This window comes from Malaclemys terrapin, chromosome 2, assembly GCF_027887155.1.
Source record: "Malaclemys terrapin pileata isolate rMalTer1 chromosome 2, rMalTer1.hap1, whole genome shotgun sequence".
NCBI lineage: Eukaryota > Metazoa > Chordata > Testudines > Emydidae > Malaclemys > Malaclemys terrapin.
Window position 1 is genome coordinate 287,003,162 of NC_071506.1, and position 22,183 is coordinate 287,025,344.

Here is a 22,183-nt window from a genome sequence, read left to right on the forward strand (position 1 = left end):
GTGTGCTCTCAGTTCCACATGGTTTCCAGGAAGAACCCCTAGTGTGCCAGCCCTTCTCCAGGTCACCACCTCTCTCCCAGGGTCAAGCTGCAGACTCCTCCGCCCCTGGGATTGCTCGCCGCAGTCCCCCTTCGTTTTACTGCTCCCCAGGCACTTACTGCTGGATGCTTGGTCGGTGGGGTGTAGTAGATCCCACCACTGCCACCAGTTGTCACAGAGTTACTGGGCGATGCTCTGGAACTGCTCCGTACGAAGCCAGTCAGGACTTTGGGGAGCCTCCTCTCCCATGGAGCAGACTGTTTTCAGGGCAAGAAGCTCACACGGCTTCACCTCCTGGGTCTGACCTTGGAGCATTCAGCATATGCCCCTCCGTGCGCTTCCCACAGCGAGTCCACCCAGGCGGGGTCCTGGGGAAGCCAGTGGGCCCTGCACCTCAACTCCGCAGTCAGACGTGACTCTCAGCCAGTTGATAAAACAGAAGATTTATTAGACGACAGGAACACAGTCCAAAACAGAGCTTGTAGGTCCAGAGACCAGGACCCCTCTTTCATCAGGTCCATCTTGGGGGCAGGGAGCCCAGATCCCAGTTCTGGGCCTCCCCCCGTTTCCCCAGCCAGCTCCAAACTGAAACTCCCTCCAGCCCCTCCTCTGGCCTTTTGTCTCTTTCCTTGGCCAGAAGATCACCTGATCTCTTCGTTCTCCCACACCTTCGGTTGGCATCTTGCCAGGAGACAGAGTGCCGGCCCATTCTCTGTGCAGACACCACCACACTGGCCCTCTAGGGCTCTGCAACAATCACACACCCTGATCCCACCACCTAGATACTTAAGAACTGCATAGGGGAAACTGAGGCACCCACACAGTATTCAGAGAAAACATTAAGAACAGTCCCATTTTCTCACAGCTGGGCACTCAGCCGCTCTGCCCTGGGCACCCCACTTGGTGAACATGCCCAGAGATGGGAGATTAGAGACAGGCTAGGAAACTACAGAGCAGACCTTGGGCAGGCGAAGAGCTGTGATGCTGCGGCGCGGTCTGGCGGGGAGCGGGGAGCTGTGAGGCCGCGGCGCGGTCTGGGGGGGAGCGGGGAGCCGTGATGCTGTGGCGCAGTCTGGGGGGGAGCGGGGAGCCGTGATGCTGTGGCGCGATCTGGGGGGGAGCGGGGAGCTGTGAGGCCGCGGCGCGGTCTGGGGGAGAGCGGGGAGCCGTGATGCTGTGGCGCGGTCTGGCGGGGAGCGGGGAGCTGTGATGCTGTGGCGCGGTCTGGCGGGGAGCGGGGAGCTGTGAGGCTGCGGCGCGGTCTGGGGGGGAGCGGGGAGCCGTGATGCTGTGGCGCAGTCTGGGGGGGAGCGGGGAGCCGTGATGCTGTGGCGCAGTCTGGGGGGGAGCGGGGAGCTGTGAGGCCGCGGCGCGGTCTGGGGGGGAGCGGGGAGCTGTGAGGCCGCGGCGCGGTCTGGGGGGGAGCGGGGAGCCGTGATGCTGTGGCGCAGTCTGGGGGGGAGCGGGGAGCTGTGTGGCCGCGGCGCAGTCTGGGGGGGAGCGGGGAGCTGTGAGGCCGCGGCGCAGTCTGGGGGGGAGCGGGGAGCTGTGAGGCCGCGGCGCGGTCTGGGGGGGAGCGGGGAGCTGTGAGGCCGCGGCGCGGTCTGGCGGGGAGCGGGGAGCCGTGATGCTGTGGCGCGGTCTGGCGGGGAGCGGGGAGCCGTGATGCTGTGGCGCGGTCTGGCGGGGAGCAGATTCGGACACATGGGGAGCAGGGAGTTTCTAAGTTACTTTACAGGCCCATGCGCGCCGTCTCTGGCAGGCAGCACCGGGAATGTATCGCTGCTCACCATGTCTCTGTGCGGCAGGCCTGGCTGTTACCCTTGGGCAGGGCCTGGGCTGAGGTCCCTGCCCAAGGTCATACAGGAGCCCATGACGGCGCAGGGACTGACCCTGACTCTCACGCCATGGGCCGGCCCTCCCGCCTGGAGCGCGGTCACTGTGCGGTGCGGGCTGGGGGCCATTCCCCGTTCCCTCTGTTCCCGGTTTGTTTGGCTCCCCCCCCCGCTGGGCGGGGACAGGGGTTGTCCATGCTTGCCCCAGCTGGTAACGGGGATGGGGCCGTCCCAGGGAGCAGGGCCCTGCGGGCAGGCGGCTGGGGAGGCCAGGGCTCGCTGCACGGGGTGTGGTGCTGCTAGGGGCTGCGGAGACAACGCACCCCATAATCGCCTTAATCAGGCTCAGGCAGGCGAGTGGAGGCTAGTCCCTGGAATGTGACTCCGGCGAGTGGCAGGAGCTGCAGCGCTGTCTGGCACACACGTACTAAGCCGAGCCAGCCAGTAATTCCCGGCGCCGGGCAGGGCTTGTGAGCAGCAGCCTTGGCAGCCGTATCTCCATATCTGCAGACCTGCCCCGCTTATCTGGCTGGATTGTTCTGTGCAAACAAGAGCCCTTTGTGCGCAGCCGGGAGCACTGCCTTGGGAGGAGCCTGGGGGGGAGTTGCCGAGGGGCCTGCATCCGGCCTGCAGACCCCTGCTGCTCAGGTGGGAGCAGCCGGTCTCACGCCATGCCTGGGCCTTGTCGCACACTGACGCCCGAGAGAGAGTGCAGGGGGCAGAGGGGCTCTGGGACAGGCTGTAGCTTTCCCTCCCCTTGCTCCCCACTCCCCCCAGCCCCATTCCCCCAGGCCCCACAGCGCGGGAGCACCAGACCTGGGAACAGAACCCAGGAGTCCTGGCTCCCAGCCTGGCTGCTCTAACCACTGGGGCTCCCTGCAGCCCTCCATCCCCCCCACACGCCTGGGTGCCATGCTCCCAGCCCCCTCCATTTCAGGGACTCCTCCCCAGGATCTCTGGGTGCCCCCTCCCCCCACATCGCAGTCCCCCACCTCAGGGGCTGTGTGCACCCCCATCCCCCCTTTCTGCCATTTCCCCAAACCAGGGTCCTCCAGTCTCACCCCCACTAGAGGTTCTGTGTCCCCCACAGCAGAGCCCCCGATTCTCCTCCTCACCCCTTCCAGCACCCCGTTCTCCCCTGGCAGAGGCTCTGTATGAACCTTCGTTACCCCCTTCTCTCCATTTCCACTTCCCCCCATAGGGCCCTCTTTCCCTCTGCCCCAAATAGTGGGGGTCCTGTGCACCCCAGACCGGGGTCCCCCATTCTCCCCTCACATTGCAGCTGTGTGTACTCCCCTGGCATTACTCTTTGTTCTTCCTGGGAGGGAAGTCAGGGAGGGTGTCAGCGTGTTATGCCTTGTGCTGAAGGCATTCATGAGGCCATCAGCCAGTTCTCCAGCTGCAGACGAGCGTGCTGGGGCTGTGCTAACGGGGGCTGAGTGCTACATTTCCCCCTCACTTTCCCCCCAGATGACTGGGGGTCTGACTGTTGGTGCCAAGAATGCGCTCGGACATTTTGGAATTGGTTGGATGTGGCATTCTGAAGTTATTCTTTGACCGACTGTCATCTGTAACCTATCATTTAAATCAGCTTCTGTACCAGATGACTGGAGGAGAGCTAATGTGATGCCAATTTTTTAAAAAGGCTCCAGGGGCAATTATAGGCCTGTAAGCCTGACTTTAGTACCGGGCAAACTGGTTGAAACTATAGGAAAGGACAAAATTGTCAGACATGTAGATGAACATAATTTGTTGAGGAAGAGTCAACATGGTTTTTGTAAAGGGAAATCATGCCTCACCAATCTACTAGAATTCTTTGAAGGGGTCAACAAGCATGTGAACAAGGGGGATCCAGTGGATATAGTGTATTTAGATTTTCAGAAAGCCTTTGACAAGGTCCCTCACCAAAGGCTCTTAAGCAAAGTAAGCAGTCATGGGATAAGAAGGAAGGTCCTCTCATGGATTGGTAACTGGTTAAAAGAGACAAAACAAAGGGTAGGAATAAATGGTTAGTTTTCAGAATGGAGAGAGGTAAATAATGGTGTCCCCCAGGAGTCTGTTCTGATCCCAGTCCTATTCAACATATTCATAAATTATCTGGAAAAAGGGGTAAACAGTGAGGTGGCAAAATTTTCAGAGTATACAAAACTGCTCAAGATAGTTAAGTCCCAGGCAGACTGAGAAGAGCTACAAAAGGATCCCCCAAAACTGGGGGACTGGGCAACAAAATGGCAGATGAAATTCAATGCTGATAAATGCAAAGTAATGAACATTGGAAAGCATGATCCCAACTATACTTATACAATGATGGGGTCTAAATTGGCTGTTACCACTCAAGAAAGAGATCTTAGAGTCACTGTGGATAGTTGTCTGAAAACATCCACTCAATTGGCAGCGGCAGTCAAAAAAGCGAACAGAATGTTGGGAATCATTAAGAAAGGGATAGATAATAAGACAGAAAATATCATATTGCCTCTATATAAATCCATGGTGTCACGGAGTATTGGGGGACTCAGGGCCCTGCACCCCCGGCTTCCTGCGATTCACCATGACTCTCAGCCAGCCAGTAAAGCAGAAGGTTTATTTGGATGACAGGAATACAGTCCAAGACAGGTCTTGCAGGCACAGACAACGGGGCCCCCCTCAGTTAGGTCCAGCTTGGGGTCCCAGGGCATGCCAGCCCACCCCCCTTGGGGGGTCAGAGCCATCTCTGCCTCCCAGCCATCTCTCCAGCCTGCTTCCCGCACTCTCCTTCAGCGACCCCTCCCACAGCCTTTGTTCAGTTTCCCGGGCCCCGGAGTCACCTGACCTCCAACCCCCTCCTGGGTTCTCATGTTACAAGCTCAGGTATGTTCCCTCGGGCCGACTCCCATCCTCCGATGCAGACCATCCTAGTCACACTCCCCTGTCAGCATTCCCACACCCCAGCAAGAACAGTCCCAGTTCGTCACATCTCTCCCCCCTTCGAGACCGAACTGAGCGGGGTCACTTTAGCCAGTGACCTGGGGAAGTTCGAACCTACCCCCGTTCCCATGGATGCCCCCGCATCCCTCCAGTTCCTTGGTGGGAATTACACCAGGCCCCTTCAGTTTCACGCCCCCCCTTAGGTCGGGGTGCTTGATGGCACTCGCAGTTCGCATGTGGGAAGGTTTATGCGGCCTGTGCCCTTTTCCCACCCCCATACCTCTGGGGTTCCAACTGGGCTGTGGTCTTCTCCCAGCGCTCCAGTCTGGAGGTCTGTGCTTTGGGCTCTCTTGGTTTAGAGCCGCCCCTTTAACCTTGGCCACCCTCTGGAAAGGCTCCTCTATGCTGGGCAAGGGTCCTAAAGCTGTTTTCCCCTTGTCCCAGGCCTTCCTCCCCCTCTGACAGGGGTCACAGGATCCGCAGTACTGTCGGACAGTAACAAAGACCCCAGGCCAGTAAAAGCTCCCTAGCAGCCTCTGCTGGGTACGCCAGGTTCCCTGGTGCCCTGAGAGGGGAATGTCATGGGCCCGGCACAGCAGCTGGCGGCGATACTTCTGGGGTACCACCAGCTGCCTCCTGATCCCCCCTGACTCCATTTTCCCTGGGGGAGCCCATTCTCGGTACAGGAACCCCTTCTCCCACAGGAACCTTTTCCGGCCACCTCGTCCCATGGTCTGTACCGCATTGAGGTCGGCCAGGTCCCTTATCTTCCGCAAGGAGGGATCTCTCTGCAACTCGGCCTGGAACTCAGCAGCTGGGACAGGGATGGCCACCTGCTCTTTCTCGCCCGCTGGGTCTGAAGCTACAGCCTCCCTGAGCCGTGTCCCTGGGCGTTCCCTCCCCACCAGGTTAGGGTCCTGCGCCTCAGGCAAGGCACCCCCCCCAAGGCCAGGGCGCAGGGCCCCTCGCCGGCTCTGACTGCGGGTCACAACCAGTGCCTTTTGGGGGTTGCTTGGCCAGTCCTCTAGGTCCCCCCCCATCAACACCTCAGTGGGCAAATGGTGGTGCACTCCCACGTCCTTGGGGCCTTCCTTGGCCCCCCATTTCAGGTGTACCCTCGCTACGGGAACCTTGAATGGGGTCCCGCCCACCCCGGTCAGGGTCAGGAAGGTGTTGGGCACCACCCGATCTGGGGCCACCACCTCGGGCCGGGCCAGTGTCACCTCTGCGCCCGTGTCCCAGTATCCATAAACTTTCTTCCCATCCACCTCCAGGGGAACAAGGCACTCGCTCCGCAGGGAAAGCCCCGCGCCAACCCTGTAAACGGAGAACTTTGAATCCGGAGCATCTGGCCCCCCAGAGAAGCTGGCCGGGGGCCCTTCTCTCTCTTGAGCAGTTGATAAGCTGCCAGCCCCTCTTGCGTGGGAAGCCTGCCCCTCGTCCGTCTGGGCCTCTACCAAGTTAACCCGGTGCGGGTTCGGTCTGCTCAGTCCGTCCTTGAGCTTGGGGCACTGGGCCCGAACGTGGCCTCTTCGGCCGCAGTAATAGCAGCTCAGGTCCCGTGGGTCCCCTCGAGCCGGTCGGTTGTCCCTGATGCTGGGCATTCCCCGTGGGAGGGGATTCCCCATATTCCCCCTTTGGGAGGTCCCAGGGTGACTCTCTCTCTGCATCGCGGCGGGCCTGTTCCTTTGGGGCTCCTCCCTGCCACCCCCTGACCGGCTCTTTACAAACTCATCAGCCAGCTGCCCGGCGTGTCGCGGGTTCTCTGGCTTTCTGTCCACCAACCACAGCCTCAGGTCGGATGGGCACCGCTCATACAGTTGCTCCAGTACCAGCAGTTTAATCAGGTCCTCCTTCGTCGGGGCCCCACCAGCCCACTTGCTGGCGTATCTTTCCATGCGGACGGCTAGTTGCAGATATGAGATCTCAGGGGTTTTATCTTGACTCCGGAACCTTTCCTGGTACATCTCAGGAGTCAGCCCAAACTCACGTAGCAGGGCCTTTTTGAATAGTTCGTAGTCCCCTTTCTCTGCCTCTCCCAGTTGGCGGTACAATGCCACGGCTTTGGGGTCCAGTAAGGGGGTAAGGACCCGGAGTCTGTCCGCGGGATCAACCCGGTGCAGCTCGCAGGCCGTCTCAAAGGCCTCCAGGAAGTCATCCATGTCCTCCCCCTCCTTGTATGGGGCCATGATGCACTTATCAAAGCTCCGTGCAGTCCTGGGTCCCCCCTCACTCACCGCAGCCGGGGGTTCGCTGCCCTTCAATCTCGCCAGTTCCAGGTCATGCTGACGCTGTCTCTCATTCTCCTCCCGTTCATGCTGTCTCTGTCTCTCTTCACGCTGATGCTGTCTCTCTTTCTCCTCCCGTTCATGCTGTCTCTGTCGTTCACGATCCTCCAGCTCTCTCAGTTTTAGCTCTTTCTCCCATTCCAGCCAATTCCGCTCCACGGATGCCGAACGTCGCCGGGAGGGTCCCCTGCTGGCCGGGGGGGTCACGGCGCCCTCGGTATTTGCTGGGCTCCTCCCCACCCTTCCCCTAGGCATAGGAAGGAGGGGTCTCGGGAAGCCCTCAGCAGCCGGCTGACCACTCCCAGCTGGGACAAACACTGGTGCCTGCGCTGCATTTGCCAGGCTGCTTCCCTGAGACACAGGGATCAGTTCATTCGCGCGATCTTCCGCCTCCAGCTGGGCAATGAGCTGTTCTTTGGTGAGCCTCCCAATGCGCAGCCGCCTCTGCTTGCACAGCTCCACCAGGTCGCTCTTAAGCCGCTTGGCATACATCTTCCTGCTGGCCACTCACCGGCCTGTGTGCTCACAGCTCCCCACAGTTCCCAGGGGGACCCCTAGTGTGCCAGCCCTTCTCGAGGTCACCGCCTCTCTGCCAGGGTCGAGCTGCAGACTCCTCCGCCCCTGGGACCACTCGCTGCGATCCCCCCGGGGGACCCTGTTACTGCAAAAGTCCTTCTCGCTGGTCACACACTCCCAGGGGTAATAACCGTCTCTCTCCCACTCTTCAGCAGGCCTGGTCCCCGTCAATCCCCCTTCGTTTTACTGCTCCCCAGTCACTTACTGCAGGAAGCGCCGTCCACGGGGTGCAGTAGATCCCACCTCTGCCACCAGTTGTCACGGAGTATTGGGGGACTCAGGGCCCTGCACCCCCGGCTTCCTGCGATTCACCATGACTCTCAGCCAGCCAGTAAAGCAGAAGGTTTATTTGGATGACAGGAATACAGTCCAAGACAGGTCTTGCAGGCACAGACAACGGGGCCCCCCTCAGTTAGGTCCAGCTTGGGGTCCCAGGGCATGCCAGCCCACCCCCCTTGGGGGGTCAGAGCCATCTCTGCCTCCCAGCCATCTCTCCAGCCTGCTTCCCGCACTCTCCTTCAGCGACCCCTCCCACAGCCTTTGTTCAGTTTCCCGGGCCCCGGAGTCACCTGACCTCCAACCCCCTCCTGGGTTCTCATGTTACAAGCTCAGGTATGTTCCCTCGGGCCGACTCCCATCCTCCGATGCAGACCATCCTAGTCACACTCCCCTGTCAGCATTCCCACACCCCAGCAAGAACAGTCCCAGTTCGTCACACATGGTACGCCCACACCTTGAATACTGTGTGCAGATGTGGTCGCCCCCTCTCAAAAAAGATGTATTGGAACTGGAAAAGGGTAACAAAAATGATTAGGGGTATGGAATGGCTGCTGTATGAGGAGCGATTAATAAGACTGGGACTTTTCAGCTTAGAAAAGAGATGACTAAGGGGGGAATATGATAGAGGCCTGTAAAATCATGAAGGGTGTGGAGAAAGTGAAGAAGTCAAGAACAAGGGGTCACCCAATTAAATTAATAAGCAGCAGGTTTAAAACAAACAAAAGGAAGTATTTTTTCACCCAACACACAGTCAACCTGTGGAACTTATTGCCAGGGGATGTTGTGAAGGCCAAAACTATAACTAGGTACAAAAAAATAATTAGATCAGTTCCTGATCCATCGATGGCGATTAGCCAGGATGGGCAGGGATGCAACCCCATGCTCTGGGTGTCCCTAAACCTCTGTTTGCCAGAAGCTGGGAATGGGCAGCAGGGGATGGATCGTTTGGTGACTGCCTGTTCTGTTCATTCCCTCTGAAGCACCTTGCATTGGTCACTGTCAGCAGACATGATACTGGGCTGGATGGGCCTTTGGTCTGACCCAGCCTGGCCATTCTTATGAGAGAACCCAGGAGTCCAGACTCCCAGTCCCCCTGCTCTAATATCTAGACTCTCCTCCCCGGCTGGAGCCAGGGATAACTTTGACAGGGTAACAAGCCCTGTGGATGGGAGAAAGCACTAGATGTGGTGTACCTCGACTTTAGTAAGGAAGTTGTTACTATCTTATGTGACTTTCTAAAAGCAAATGAGGGAAATAGAGCCTAGACAAATATATGCTCAGGTGGGTGCAGAACTGGTTGGAAAATAGTCCCCAGATTGTAGTTATCAGTGGTTCACAGTCATGCTGGAAGGGCATAACGAGTGAGGTCCCGCAGGGATCGGTTCTGGGGCCGGTTCTGTTCAATATCTTCACTGATTTAGATAATGGCATAGAGATGCACTTGTAAAGTGTGCGGACAATACCAAGCTGGGAGGGGTTGCAAGTGCTTTGGAGGATAGGATTAAAATTCAAACGGCTCTGGACAAAATGGAGAAATAGTCTGAAGTAAATAGGATGAAATTCAATAAGGACAAATGCAAAGTGCTCCCCTTAGGAAGGAACCATCAGTTGCACACGTACAAATGGGAAATGACTGCCTAGGAAGGAGTCCCGCGGAAAGGGATCTGGGGGTCATAGTGGCTCACAAGCTAAATATGAGTCAACAGTGTAACGCTGTTGCAAAAAAAGCAACCATCATTCTGGGATGTATTAGCAGGAGTGTTGTAAGCAAGACACGAGGAGTAATTCTTCCACTCTGCTCCGCGCTGATTAGACCTCAACTGGAGTCTTGTGTCCAGTTCTGGGCGCCACATTTCAGGAAAGATGTGGACAAATTGGAGAAAGTCTAAAGAAGAGCAACAAAAATTATGAAAGGTCTAGAAAACATGACCTACGAGGGAAGATTGAAAAAACTGGGTCTGTTTGGTCTGGAGCAGAGAAGACTGAGAGGGGACATGAGAACAGTTTTCAAGCACATAAAAGGAGGAGGGAGAAAAACATTTCTTCTTAACCCCTGAGGATAGGACAAGAAGCGATGGGCTTAAATTGCAGCAAGGGAGGTTTAGTTTGGACATTAGGAAAAACCTCCTAACTGTCAGGGTGGTTAAGCACTGGAATAAATTGCCCAGGGAGGTTGTGGAGTCTCCGTCACTGGGGATGTTTAAGAGCAGGCTGGACAAACCCCTGTCAGGGATGGTCTGGATAATACTTAGTCCTGCCTCAGTGCAGGGGACGGGAGTAGAGACCTCGTGAGATCCCTGCCAGTCCTATGACTCTGATGCTGTGGTAGAACCCAGGAGTCCTGGTCATCCTCAGGGACAGCGAAGACTCCAAGGGCTTTCCGTAATGGTAGGGGTTTGTCCTGGCCCCCTTGGCCCAAGCTGCCCCATGCTCCCTGTGCTGTGGGATAGGGACTGGTATTGGAGGCCAGCCGCTGGGGACCGGAGACTGGGCTAGATGGGCCCTGGGTCTGATCCAGCCTGGCATTGCCTGGGTTCCAGCTGTCTTGCTGGGAGAGTTCTGCTATGGGGCGTGTGAGGCCGTCTCTCTCGGGGTGTTCCTGCCCTGCTCTGCATTCCCCGCTGGGCCTCCCTGGCCTGCGGGGCCTGCCCCCCTCCGCTCCCCGGCTCGTCGGGGCTCAGGAAAGGCTGCTCTAGCCCCGGGAGGAAGGTGGGCTGCAGGCATGACTGCCATGTCCCCTGTGTGTCCCTGTGGGGGCGGACGATTTGGGCCTGACCCCCTTGGGCTGGGCCTTGCTGGGCCTGCGGTAGCAGGGGAGGGCAGAGGCGTTGACTCAGCAGGCTGGGTGGAAACAAAGAGAATTGGCGCTGCCCGTGAGAATGGCAGAGCCGGGGACCGCGAACCCCAGCTGGCTGGGTCGTCCCCACAGAGCCACCAACAGCTCCCCCGAAGCAGAGCAAGGGCCCCCAGCAGAGAACATGGAGAGCGGGGTCTGGTGGCTGGTTAAGAGCTGACCCCTGCACTGGTGCCATCCTCCCTGTGCCCCCTGCTCCGGGCAAGGATGCCCCAGCCTGACCCCTCTCCTACTGGGGAGTGTCCCCTGGGGTCCAGCCTCAGCCTCCCCTGCTGCTCACAGTCCCATGCGCCCCTGCTCTGTCCCGGGGCACACGTCCCCTGGAGCCAGCAGCCCAGCTCTCCCTCCCCGCCCGCAGGCAGTGGGGCCGTGTCCCCAGAGCCCAGCCGAGGGGCTGCCCCAGGCACAGGCCTGGCTGACATGGCTGGCGTGGGAGCTGGTCCCACCCGCTGAGGCTGAGTGCCGGCGCCCCAGACTTGTTCCTGGAAAGCTGCAGGTGCAGAGACGCTTCAGGAAGCTGCTAACCGTCTGGGCTTATGGGCTCAGCCCCTCAGAGCCCTGTTCCCCCTGGGCATGGGTGGGGGAGGGGACCCGCCCGAGCTCCTTGTGTGTGTGTGTGTGGGGGGGGGGGGGGGCGCAGCTGAGGGGAAACGGCCTGACTCAGCCACTGGCTCCGGTCGCGCATTTTCCGGGCACCAGGGCGAAGCGCTGAGCAGTTTCCAGCAGGGCCTGTCGCCCGCCCGCCTCGCTCAGCAGGTGACTCACCCGGGCAGGGGGCGCCTCCCCCCCCCGGTGCCGCTGGCTGCCTGTCCCCTTCCGGCGCGGTGCGTGGAGCTAGCTCATGCTTTCTGCAGAGCCCTGGGCTGGCCACCGCCCCCGGCGCTGCCATCTGCCTGCCCCCCACTACCTCCAGCAGCCCCCACTGCTGCATTTGGCGGGGCGCCTTGCTGCCTGCTTGCCACTGACTTGCTAACAGGCGGGCTGGGCTGGGCACGAATTCCTGCGGGAGGCCAGGCTGCGGGGCAGGACGGCCCCTGGGATCTGGGAGCAACGGGGTGCGGGGGTGGGGGGCGAGGATGGGGGGCGGAGGATTTGGGCCTGGCCCCGTGCCTGGGGGTGCTGGGGGGGGGGGGCGGGGGAGGAGGAGTTGGGCCTGACCCCGTGCCTAGGGGTGCTGGGGTGGGGGGCGGGGGAGGAGGAGTTGGGCCTGACCCCGTGCCTGGGGGTGCTGCGGGGGAGGAGGAGTTGGGCCTGGCCCCGTGCCTGGGGGTGCTGGGGGGGGGGGGAGGAGGAGTTGGGCCTGGCCCCGTGCCTGGGGGTGCTGGGGTGGGGGGCTCCTGGCTGTGAGAACGGGGCTCGGCTGCACTGGCCAATCCCCGGGGTGTTTACGGGCTGTAATCTTGAGGAGCTGCCAGCATTAAACAAAGCGGCTTAGGGCCTGGAGCAGCAGGAATGTGGCCGGTCGGGCACCGGCCAGCGAGAGCAGCGGAGGGCAGTGCCCCCCCCCCCACATACAGCTGGCACAGCGCTGGGGGCTGGGCTCATGGCACGGTGGGGGGGGGGGCTGGCGGAAGAGCTGTGTAGGGGTGGCCGAGGGGGTCGGCTCTGGGTCCAGACCCATCTCTGACAGTGGCCAGAGGGGTGCAGGGTCTCCCCAGCCCCTGGGGCAGGAGCTGCGGGCGCCTCTGTGGATTTTACCTTCTCATCTCACAGGAGCGGCCAGCGTGCCAGCATGCCCCAGCCCTGTGGATGCCCCGCGTGTGCCACTGAGCCCTGGCCGACTTCCCCTGGCCTCTCCCCGGCGCTCCCAGGACAGGTGCCCCGGGCAGGCTGTGCTGAGGCTGGAGAATGCGGCTTGGGGTGAGCACACGGGGTACATGGGGTGTCCCCTCGAAGGCCAAGGGAGTGTGCTGCCCTCGACTGGGCCTTGCAGAGCATCTGCCCTATTCCGCTAGCTGCTGCGACGCCCAGGGACGCCCGTGGAGTGGGGCCGGGCTGGGGAGGGGACAGCGCAGGCTCAGGCCCACAGGAGCTGCAGGGACTGGGCCAGACCGTGACGCAGGACCGCAGATGGGTCTGGCAGGGGAGGCTGTGGTGCCCACATGCAGTGAGGCAGGCTGGGGGCCTGGCAAGGAGGTGCCTGTCGTGTAGCTGGGCGGGGCAGAGGAAGGCGGGGACTGGCACGCAAGGCCAGGCCTTCAGCTAAGTTGCTGCCCTGTGCTGCGGCCCCACATCCCTGGCTAGGGGCCAGGCTCCAGTCCAGGGCCTTGAGCTGGGCTGCCCAGCCACGAGGTGGAGCCCAGCCAGGTACCTCGCTCCGCACAGCACCTAGGGGAGACGTGTGCTGAATCCCAGCTCCCACCTGGGGCCTGCTGCTCCCCCCAGCCCCGACTTCCACCCCTGGTGTGGCCTGAGGCCTGGTGAGCGGCCCAGAGTATGGGCGGGGGGAACCAATGGCTGTCTCAGCTGCTGGGGGGTGTGGGGCGACCCCCCTTCCGGGGGAGCAGTGGGGGGGTCAGTGCTGTTGGTCTCTGAGCAGGGCTCCCAGCTCGCACTAGCTGGGCAGGACACAGCCTGGGGGCACTGGGGGCTCGGAAAGGGAGGGGCAGGGTTGCTCCTGCTGTCCCCAGAGGTGGCTGTCTCTGGGATGTTGTCTGAGGAGAGCCCTCAGGGTGGGCAGCGGTGGATGCAAAGCCCCCAGCTCCCTGGCTGCAGCGGTCAGAGCTGGAGGGCAGGCACAGGGGCCAGTGACTCCAGTGCGATGGTTTTACTTCCCTACTGCGGAGAAGCTAAGCACTGATGGGGGTTCTGAGCCCCCGCCAAGTGGGCCCTCGGCACCTGCCTTTGCAGGCTGCTCCGCACGGAGCCGGGCGAGCCCACGGGGAGAACCACGGGCAGCGCACTGCCCTGAGCTCTCGGCTCCCCGCCTGGCAGACCTGCTGGAAGTTGGACTCTCCAGGTAGCCTCCTGACCGCACAGCACTGCGTGTCACCGGGCTGGGGCAGGTGGGTTTGTGTCTCGGGGAACATCCAGTCCCATTGAGCCTGAGGGAGCCGGGGTGTCTTCTTTGGGCAGCCCCACAGGCGGGGGCAGCTGCGGTGGGAAAGCCGTGAGGCAGGTCAGCCTAATCTGCCCTGGCTCCGCAGGAATGTGGAAGTTCTGGCTCCGTGAATCTCCCGTAATCAGAGCTGAGCTGGGCACTGGCGGGAGCCGGAGCAGAGGCAGAGCAGTTCTGAAGGTATGTCCGGAGCCGGCAGGGGTCAGAGCCGGTTCTCCCGGGGGCAGGGGGGGCAGTGAAGTGACAGGCGCATCAGGAGGGAGGCAGGACTGTGGGCCTCAGCGGGATCCCGCCAGGGTCTGTGCTGTCCCCAGCACATGTGCGGGCCCTGGCAGGAGGCGCTAACCTGAGGCCAGCGAAGGAGTGTGGCCAGCAAGGCTCCCTAGCGGGACCGAGGGCCAGGATGGGGGAAGTGCCGTGACGGCGAGGGCTGCAGGGGAGATACAGCTCCATCGCAGAGGGCTGCTGGTCTCTGTCTTCTGCATCGCAGGGCAGGCGCTGGCTGTGGGGGGCTCCCGGTGATTCCAGCCCCATCCCAGCCGGGGCGCTGTGGGGGCGGGGCAGGCGCTGACTGTGGGGGGCTCCTGGCAACTCCAGCCCCATCCCAGCCGGGGCGCTGTGGGGGCAGGGCAGGCGCTGGCTGTGGGGGGCTCCTGGCAACTCCAGCCCCATCCCAGCCGGGGCGCTGTGGGGGCGGGGCAGGCGCTGACTGTGGGGGGCTCCTGGCAACTCCAGCCCCATCCCAGCTGGGGCGCTGTGGGGGCGGGGCAGGCGCTGACTGTGGGGGGCTCCTGGCAACTCCAGCCCCATCCCAGCTGGGGCGCTGTGGGGGCGGGGCAGGCGCTGACTGTGGGGGGCTCCTGGCAACTCCAGCCCCATCCCAGCCGGGGTGCTGTGGGGGCGGGGCAGGCGCTGACTGTGGGGGGCTCCTGGCAACTCCAGCCCCATCCCAGCCGGGGTGCTGTGGGGGCGGGGCAGGCGCTGACTGTGGGGGGCTCCTGGCAACTCCAGCCCCATCCCAGCCGGGGCGCTGTGGGGGCAGGGCAGGCGCTGGCTGTGGGGGGCTCCTGGCAACTCCAGCCCCATCCCAGCCGGGGTGCTGTGGGGGCAGGGTAGGCGCTGGCTGTGGGGGGCTCCCGGTGATTCCAGCCCCATCCCAGCCGGGGCGCTGTGGGGGCGGGGCAGGTGCTGGCTGTGGGGGACGGGGCAGACGTTGGCTGGGAGAAGGGACTGACGGACCCTGTGTGTGTGGAGCTAGGGCTTGGCGCCCTGCTGTCGCGCTGCCTGCCAGCGAGGTGCTGCACAAACCGGCTCCCTCTCCCTGCCCCCCCAGGCAGGACTCGAGGGGGCGGGGGTGAGACAGGCATTTGTTCTGGCATTTGGGGGTGCTGGCACTGCCCATCCCTCTCCCCGCTCCCTCCCCATTTCCTTGGCTCTGTGGGCGGCTCTGGCTGGGGGCATGGCCCACGGCGGCAGGCACAGGGGGCCCTGAGGGGAGGGGGCTCTGGGTTGGCAGCTCCCCTCCCTCCCTCCTCTGGGTAATCTCATCTGGACGAGCGCTGCAGAAACCTTGGCACCTGCTCATGCTGGCACGAGGCTGGTGTGGTACTGCCAGGCTCCCTGATCCAGTGGGGAGGAGAGGAGCTCAGCTCTCCTACCATCGCAACCAGCCATGCCCACAGGGTAACCACCCCGAGCCCTGCTGTGGGTCAGGAGAGAGCTCCCTCCACCTCCACCCGGCCTGCACAGCTGGGAAATACCTGCGCTCTGGTTTCAGGCTCCCGGCTACTCCAGCCCCATCCCATCCCAGGCAGGGCACTGTGGGGCATGGGGCTCTGACTCTCCCCTTCTGTGCCTGGTGGCGCTGCCAGGGGCTCAGAGCCCTGCTGGTACCAGCTGCAATCTCCCCCATGCTGCTCCTCCAGCCTGCGCCGCTGCCTGGAGACGTGTGGGGCAGGGACTGTTCCAGGGCCCGGGTGCGGCAGTGCCCAGCCAGCATCTCCTTGGGCAGCCTCGTGTCCCCACTTCGCCTAGCCAGCCCTGGCAAAACCCCGGCCCTGGAAATAGCGACTCAGGTGTCCAGCCACTTAGACTCATAGACTTTAAGGTCAGAAGGGACCATTATGATCATCTGGTCTGACCCCCTGCAGAACGCAGGCCCCAGAATCTCACCCACCCTCTCCTGTATCAAGCCTGTGTCTGAGCCACTGAAGTCCTCAAATCGTGGTTGAAAGACCTCAAGGTGCAGAGAATCCTCCAGCAAGTGACCCATGCCCCATGCTGCAGAGGAAGGCGAAACCCCCCCAGATCTCTGCCAATCTGCCCTGGAGGAAAATTCCTTCCCGACCCCAAATATGGCGATCAGCTAAACCCTGAGCATGTGGGCAAGACTCACCAGCCAGCACCCAGGAAAGAATTCTCTGTAGTAACTCAGATCCCACCCCATCTAACATCCCATCACAGACCATTGGGCATATTTACCGCTAATAGTCAAAGACAAATTAATTGCCAGAATTAGGCTATCCCATCATATCCCATCCATAAACTTATCAAGCTTAGTCTTGAAGCCAGATATGTCTTTTGCCCCCACTACTCCCCTTGGAAGGCTTCTTCCCAAGGATCCTGGCTAGGGTTACCATATTTTGTGCCTCCAAATGGAGGACACTCCCCGGGGCCCTGGCCCCGCCCCCAGCCCCGCATCCGCCCCAACTCCGCCCCCTCCCCAAGTCTCCGCCCCCTCCCCTGCTTCCCGCGAACATTTAATTCGCGGGAAGCCTGAAGCAGGTAAGGGGGCGGGGGGGAGGAGGCGCGGCCCAGGCTGGCCCCCCCGGCGGCTCCAGCCTGGGTCGGCTCGGGCCCTGGGGTGCCGGCCCTGACCGACCACCCCCCGCGGGTCCGGCGCACCCCCCGGCTCCCAGCCCCGTGGGTCCGGCTCCCTGACCCCGGCCCGGCTCCCGGCCCCGCGGGCCCGGCTCCCCGACCCCGGCCTGGCTCCCGGCCCCGCGGGCTCGGCCCGGCACCCCGACCCCGGCCCGGCTCCCGGCCCCGCGGGCCCAGCCCGGCTCCCCGACCCGGCCCCGCGGGCCTGGACCGGCTCCCCGGCCCGGCTCCCGGCCCCGCGGGCCCGGCCCGGCACCGCGCCCCCGGCTCCCGGCCCGGCGCCCCGACCCCGGCCCGGCTCCCGGCACCGCGGGCCCGGCGCACCCACCCCGGCCCGGCTCGCGGGCCCGGCGCACCCACCCCGGCCCGGCGCAAAGCCCCGCGGGCCCGGTGCACCCACCCCGGCCCGGCTCCCAGCCCCGCGGGCCCGGCGCACCCACCCCGGCCCGGCTCAAAGCCCCGCGGGCCCGGCGCACCAACCCCAGCCCGGCTCCCAGCCCCGCGGGCCCGACCCGGCCCCGCGGGCCCGGCCCGGCTCCCCGACCTGGCTCCGCGGGCCCGGCCCGGCTCCCCGGCCCGGCTCCCGGCCCCGCGGGCCCGGACCGGCACTGCGCCCCCGGCTCCCGGCCCGGACCCCGGCCCCGCGCCCAGCCCGGCCCGGCACCATGCCCCCGGCCCCGGACAAAGAGGCCCCAGCCGAGCCTCCCGATTTTCCCGGACATGCCCGGCTTTTGGGGATTTCCCCCCGGACGGGGATTTGAGCCCCCAAAAGCCGGACATGTCCGGGAAAATCCGGACGTATGGTAACCCTAATCCTGGCTCTCTTTCCCCCAGCACTTCTGACAGCCCCAGGCATGGGGCCTAACTTCCAGCCCCCAGCCGTGGGGCCTGACAGCCCACCTCAGCCCGGGGACTCCTCAGATGGGGATGTGTCACGGAGTCAGCTCCTTCCCAGGGCGGGCGGAGGGGTGGGGGAGTGGGCTGGGATGATACAGCATGCAGGAGCTTGGGTTTGAACGAGGGACCCCAACGTGCTGCCTGGTCCAGCTCCCCCCAGAGGGCTCCAGACGGGAATAGGGGGTGAGGGAACCCAGCCCAATGGCTATGTGCCCCACATTTGGGGTGGGCCATTCCCAGAGGCCCCGTCAGAAAGTGGCTGACTCAGGGGTGGGCCTGGGGGCTCAGCCCCCAGTGGTCTGCGGGAAGGGGCGCCAGGGGCAGCCGGGCAGTGGCGGAGGCTGCAGCTGGCAGGGACGATGCACTGAGACAAGGGAGGGCAGAGCCGTCCGGGGAAGCGTCCGGGCTGAATTAGCTCCAGGCGTCTGGGTGCGTCTGCTCCTCATGGCGCCTGTCACAGGCGAAGGTGCCTGCCCGTCCTTCGGGGGAGCTGCCCTTGGCACCGCGGCTCAGCAGGTGCGTTCCCAAGTACCCAGGGACTGGCAGTGGGACTGGGAGCCTGGCCACACAACGCCCTCTGTCCCGCTGAGCGCTGGGCTGCCCAGAATGCACCCGAGCCTGCTCCATAGACTCCCATGGGGTGGGGCTGTGGGCCCCGCAGGCAATGCCCGCTTCCTTCGGTGGGGGAGGGCAGAGGCCGGGCCTGGGCAGGCGTCATGGGCCTCCTGGGGAGTGCTGGGGACTTTCGCTGAGTCTGGCTTGGGGAGACCCCTGGGCTGCTGCTGCTGCTGAGGTGTGCCCAGGAAAGGCCCAATGTGAGCCCTGCACCATCCCCTCCCCTGCGCCCCATGCAGGGCAAGGGCTGATGCCGGATGGGGGGGAGGGGAAGGCCCTTGGCAGTCAGTGCCGCCCAGGCCCAGGGGAGGAGCTCCCATGACGAGGGCTGGGTGAGTAACCCATGTGAGGGCCAGTCATCAGTCGCCACCTTCCTCCTCAGCTCCTGCCAGTCATGTGTCTGCACCGCATGGGACAATAAGTCCTGGGGAGGATGTTACACCCGACAGATGGGACAGTCCGGTCCCAGGGTCAGCGGCAGCTGGGCGTGGGGATTGGCAGAGCTGGGTACGCGTGGATACCGGCCATGGGGATCGGCAGGGCTGGGTACGGGTGGAGACCAGGCACGAGGATCGGCGGGGCTGGGTACCAGTGGAGGCCGGATGTGGGGATTGGCAGGGTTGGGTATGGGTGGAGACCGGCCGCGGGGATCGGCGCGGCTGGGTACCGGTGGAGGCCGGCCGCGGGGATTGGCAGGGTTGGGTATGGGTGGAGGTCGGGCGCGGGGATCAGTGGGGCTGGGTACCGGTGGAGGCCAGGCGCAGGGATCGGCGGGGCTAGGTACCGGTGGAGGCCGGGCGCGGGGATCGGCGGGGTTGGGTATGGGTGGAGGCCGGGCGCGGGGATCGGCGGGGCTGGGTATGGGTGGAGGCCGGGCGCGGGGATCGGTGGGGCTGGGTACGGGTGGAGGCCGGGCGCAGGGATTGGTGGGGCTGGGTACCGGTGGAGGCCGGGCGCGGGGATCGGCGGGGCTGGGTATGGGTGGAGGCCGGGCGCGGGGATCGGTGGGGCTGGGTACCGGTGGAGGCCGGGCGCGGGGATCGGCGGGGCTGGGTACCGGTGGAGGCCGGGCGCGGGGATCGGTGGGGCTGGGTACGGGTGGAGGCCGGGCGCGGGGATTGGTGGGGCTGGGTACCGGTGGAGGCCGGGCGCGGGGATCGGCGGGGCTGGGTATGGGTGGAGGCCGGGCGCGGGGATCGGTGGGGCTGGGTACCGGTGGAGGCCGGGCGCGGGGATTGGTGGGGCTGGGTACCGGTGGAGGCCGGGCGCGGGGATCGGTGGGGCTGGGTACGGGTGGAGGCCGGGCGCGGGGATTGGTGGGGCTGGGTACCGGTGGAGGCCGGGCGCGGGGATCGGCGGGGCTGGGTACCGGTGGAGGCTGGGCGCGGGGATCGGCGGGGCTGGGTACCGGTGGAGGCCGGGCGCGGGGATCGGTGGGGCTGGGTACCGGTGGAGGCCGGGCGCGGGGATCGGCGGGGCTGGGTACCGGTGGAGGCCGGGCGCGGGGATCGGTGGGGCTGGGTACCGGTGGAGGCCGGGCGCGGGGATCGGCGGGGCTGGGTACCGGTGGAGGCCGGGCGCGGGGATCGGCGGGGCTGGGTACCGGTGGAGGCCGGGCGCGGGGATTGGTGGGGCTGGGTACCGGTGGAGGCCGGGCGCGGGGATCGGCGGGGCTGGGTACGGGTGGAGGCCGGGCGCGGGGATTGGTGGGGCTGGGTACCGGTGGAGGCCGGGCGCGGGGATCGGCGGGGCTGGGTACCGGTGGAGGCCGGGCGCGGGGATCGGCGGGGCTGGGTACCGGTGGAGGCCGGGCGCGGGGATCGGCGGGGCTGGGTACCGGTGGAGGCCGGGCGCGGGGATCGGCGGGGCTGGGTACCGGTGGAGGCCGGGCGCGGGGATCGGCGGGGCTGGGTACCGGTGGAGGCCGGGCGCGGGGATCGGCGGGGCTGGGTACCGGTGGAGGCCGGGCGCGGGGATCGGCGGGGCTGGGTACCGGTGGAGGCCGGGCGCGGGGATCGGCGGGGCTGGGTACCGGTGGAGGCCGGGCGCGGGGATCGGCGGGGCTGGGTACCGGTGGAGGCCGGGCGCGGGGATCGGCGGGGCTGGGTACCGGTGGAGGCCGGGCGCGGGGATCGGCGGGGCTGGGTACCGGTGGAGGCCGGGCGCGGGGATCGGCGGGGCTGGGTACCGGTGGAGGCCGGGCGCGGGGATCGGCGGGGCTGGGTATGGGTGGAGGCCGGGCGCGGGGATCGGCGGGGCTGGGTACCGGTGGAGGCCGGGCGCGGGGATCGGCGGGGCTGGGTACCGGTGGAGGCCGGGCGCGGGGATCGGCGGGGCTGGGTACCGGTGGAGGCCGGGCGCGGGGATCGGCGGGGCTGGGTACCGGTGGAGGCCGGGCGCGGGGATCGGTGGGGCTGGGTACCGGTGGAGGCCGGGCGCGGGGATCGGCGGGGCTGGGTACCGGTGGAGGCCGGGCGCGGGGATCGGCGGGGCTGGGTACCGGTGGAGGCCGGGCGCGGGGATCGGCGGGGCTGGGTACCGGTGGAGGCCGGGCGCGGGGATCGGCGGGGCTGGGTACCGGTGGAGGCCGGGCGCGGGGATCGGCGGGGCTGGGTACCGGTGGAGGCCGGGCGCGGGCACTGAAGACCAGCAGAGGCTGGGTTGGCATCTGGAGACACAGAGGGCAGGGGCCCGTAGCTCACGGCGGGGCCGTCGCAGGGGCCCGTAGCTCACGGCGGGGCCGTCGCAGGGGCCCGTAGCTCACGGCGGGGCCGTCGCAGGGGCCCGTAGCTCACGGCGGGGCCGTCGCAGGGGTCCGTAGCTCATGGTGGGGGTTGTGCCATGACCCTGGGGCTGGGGGCGGGGGCTCACTGCAGCCTGTGATTTGCCCCTTAGTGAAGCTGACGTGTTGCCAGTGGCCCCTCAGCTCACGGCTGGGCCTGGCCGGGACCCCAGGGCTGCGCGGCCTCCAGCCACTGGCCCAGAGCGTCCCTGCAGTTGGGGCCCGGCGTGCGGCAGAACTGGGAGCCAGGCCCCACAGCACAGGCCGGGGCCCGAGGCCTGCTCAGAGAATCAGCCTGGGGGCAGAAACCCCTGGGGCTCGGCACCCCCACGGCCTCTGCTTCACGCCGGGCCTGGAGATGCCCCGAGTGCATCGTGCCTGGCAGCAGTGAGAGGAGCTCCGGCCCCCCTGTTCCCCAGTTCCCTGCCCCCCCGCTCCCTGCCCTCCTGCTCCCTGCCCCTCCTGCTCCCCAGTTCCCTGCCCCCCGCTCCCCTGCTCCCTGTCCATTGCCCCTTCCCCTCCTGCCCCCCAGCTCCCTCCCTACTGCACCCTCCTGCTCCTTGCCCCTCCGCTCCCTCCCCCCTGCACCCCAGTTCCCTGCCCCCCCGACCCCCTGCTTCCTGCCCTTCCTGCTCCCCAGTTCCCGCTCCCTGCCCCCCGCTCCCTGCCCTCCTGCTCCCCAATTCCCTGCCCCCCGCCCCCCTGCTCCCTGTCCGTTGCCCCTTCCCCTCCTGCTCCCCAGCTCCCTCCCTACTGCACCCTCCTGCTCCTTGCCCCTCCGCTCTCTGCCCTCCTGCTCCCTGCCCCTCCTGCACCCCAGTTCCCTGCTCCCTCCCCCTCCTGCTCCCCAGTTCCCTGCCCCCCCGCTCCCTGCCCCCCCACCTCCTTTACACCTGCTCCCTCCCAGTCCAGGCCCTTCATTCTCCTGCCCCCCTCCCACTCCTACCCCCCTACTCCCTGCCCCCCTTTCCTCCCTGTGCTGAAGTTGGCAGGCTGCGGGCTGTGGGACAGGGCTCAGGAGGGGTCTGTGGGGTGGGGCTCCCGGCTTGCAGTGCGAATGGGCCTGTGCCCCAGCCTGCCCCCACGGCTGCACCGGCCTGCGCTGGCTGGGGACCCCGTCCCACTTGCTGCCCTGCTGCGTTTCTCTTGGCGCCCGCTCTCTCTTTCGGGGCCTTG

The 22,183-nt window shown here is 65.1% G+C and overlaps 2 protein-coding genes across 6 annotated transcripts in view; one reads left to right on the forward strand and one right to left on the reverse strand.

Moving 5' to 3' along the window:
• The window catches only part of SLC4A2 (solute carrier family 4 member 2), an 82,680-nt gene that overhangs the window by 28,737 nt on the left and 31,760 nt on the right, over nt 1-22,183 (forward strand). Inside the window, exons 1-2 of one of the 5 annotated variants that reach the window (XM_054016973.1) lie at nt 13,025-13,195; nt 13,922-14,013. The exons of 3 other annotated variants lie outside the window; for them this stretch is intronic. The gene's annotated coding sequence lies outside the window, so the exon portion shown is untranslated. Of the gene's footprint in view, nt 1-13,024; nt 13,196-13,921; nt 14,014-18,642; nt 18,733-22,183 lie in introns of those variants that run through there. One more of the 5 variants, XM_054016975.1, reaches the window with a different exon arrangement.
• Nucleotides 18,697-21,380, reverse strand: LOC128831369 (basic proline-rich protein-like). Its single transcript, XM_054017681.1, has 2 exons — nt 21,157-21,380; nt 18,697-20,893 (listed from the first exon to the last, which is right to left on the reverse strand). The coding sequence occupies exons 1-2, from the start codon at nt 21,378-21,380 to the stop codon at nt 18,697-18,699; spliced, it is 2,421 nt and encodes an 806-aa protein (XP_053873656.1).

What these genes read in the sequence shown, in the direction of transcription:
- LOC128831369 (XM_054017681.1), bottom strand. Translation starts at nt 21,380, where the DNA reads ATGCACTCGGGGCATCTCCAGGCCCGGCGTGAAGCAGAGGCCGTGGGG. An exon ending in GGTCCCGGCCAGGCCCAGCC is followed by an intron (nt 20,894 to 21,156) that starts GTGAGCTGAGGG and finishes CTGTGTCTCCAG; the next exon opens with ATGCCAACCCAGCCTCTGCT.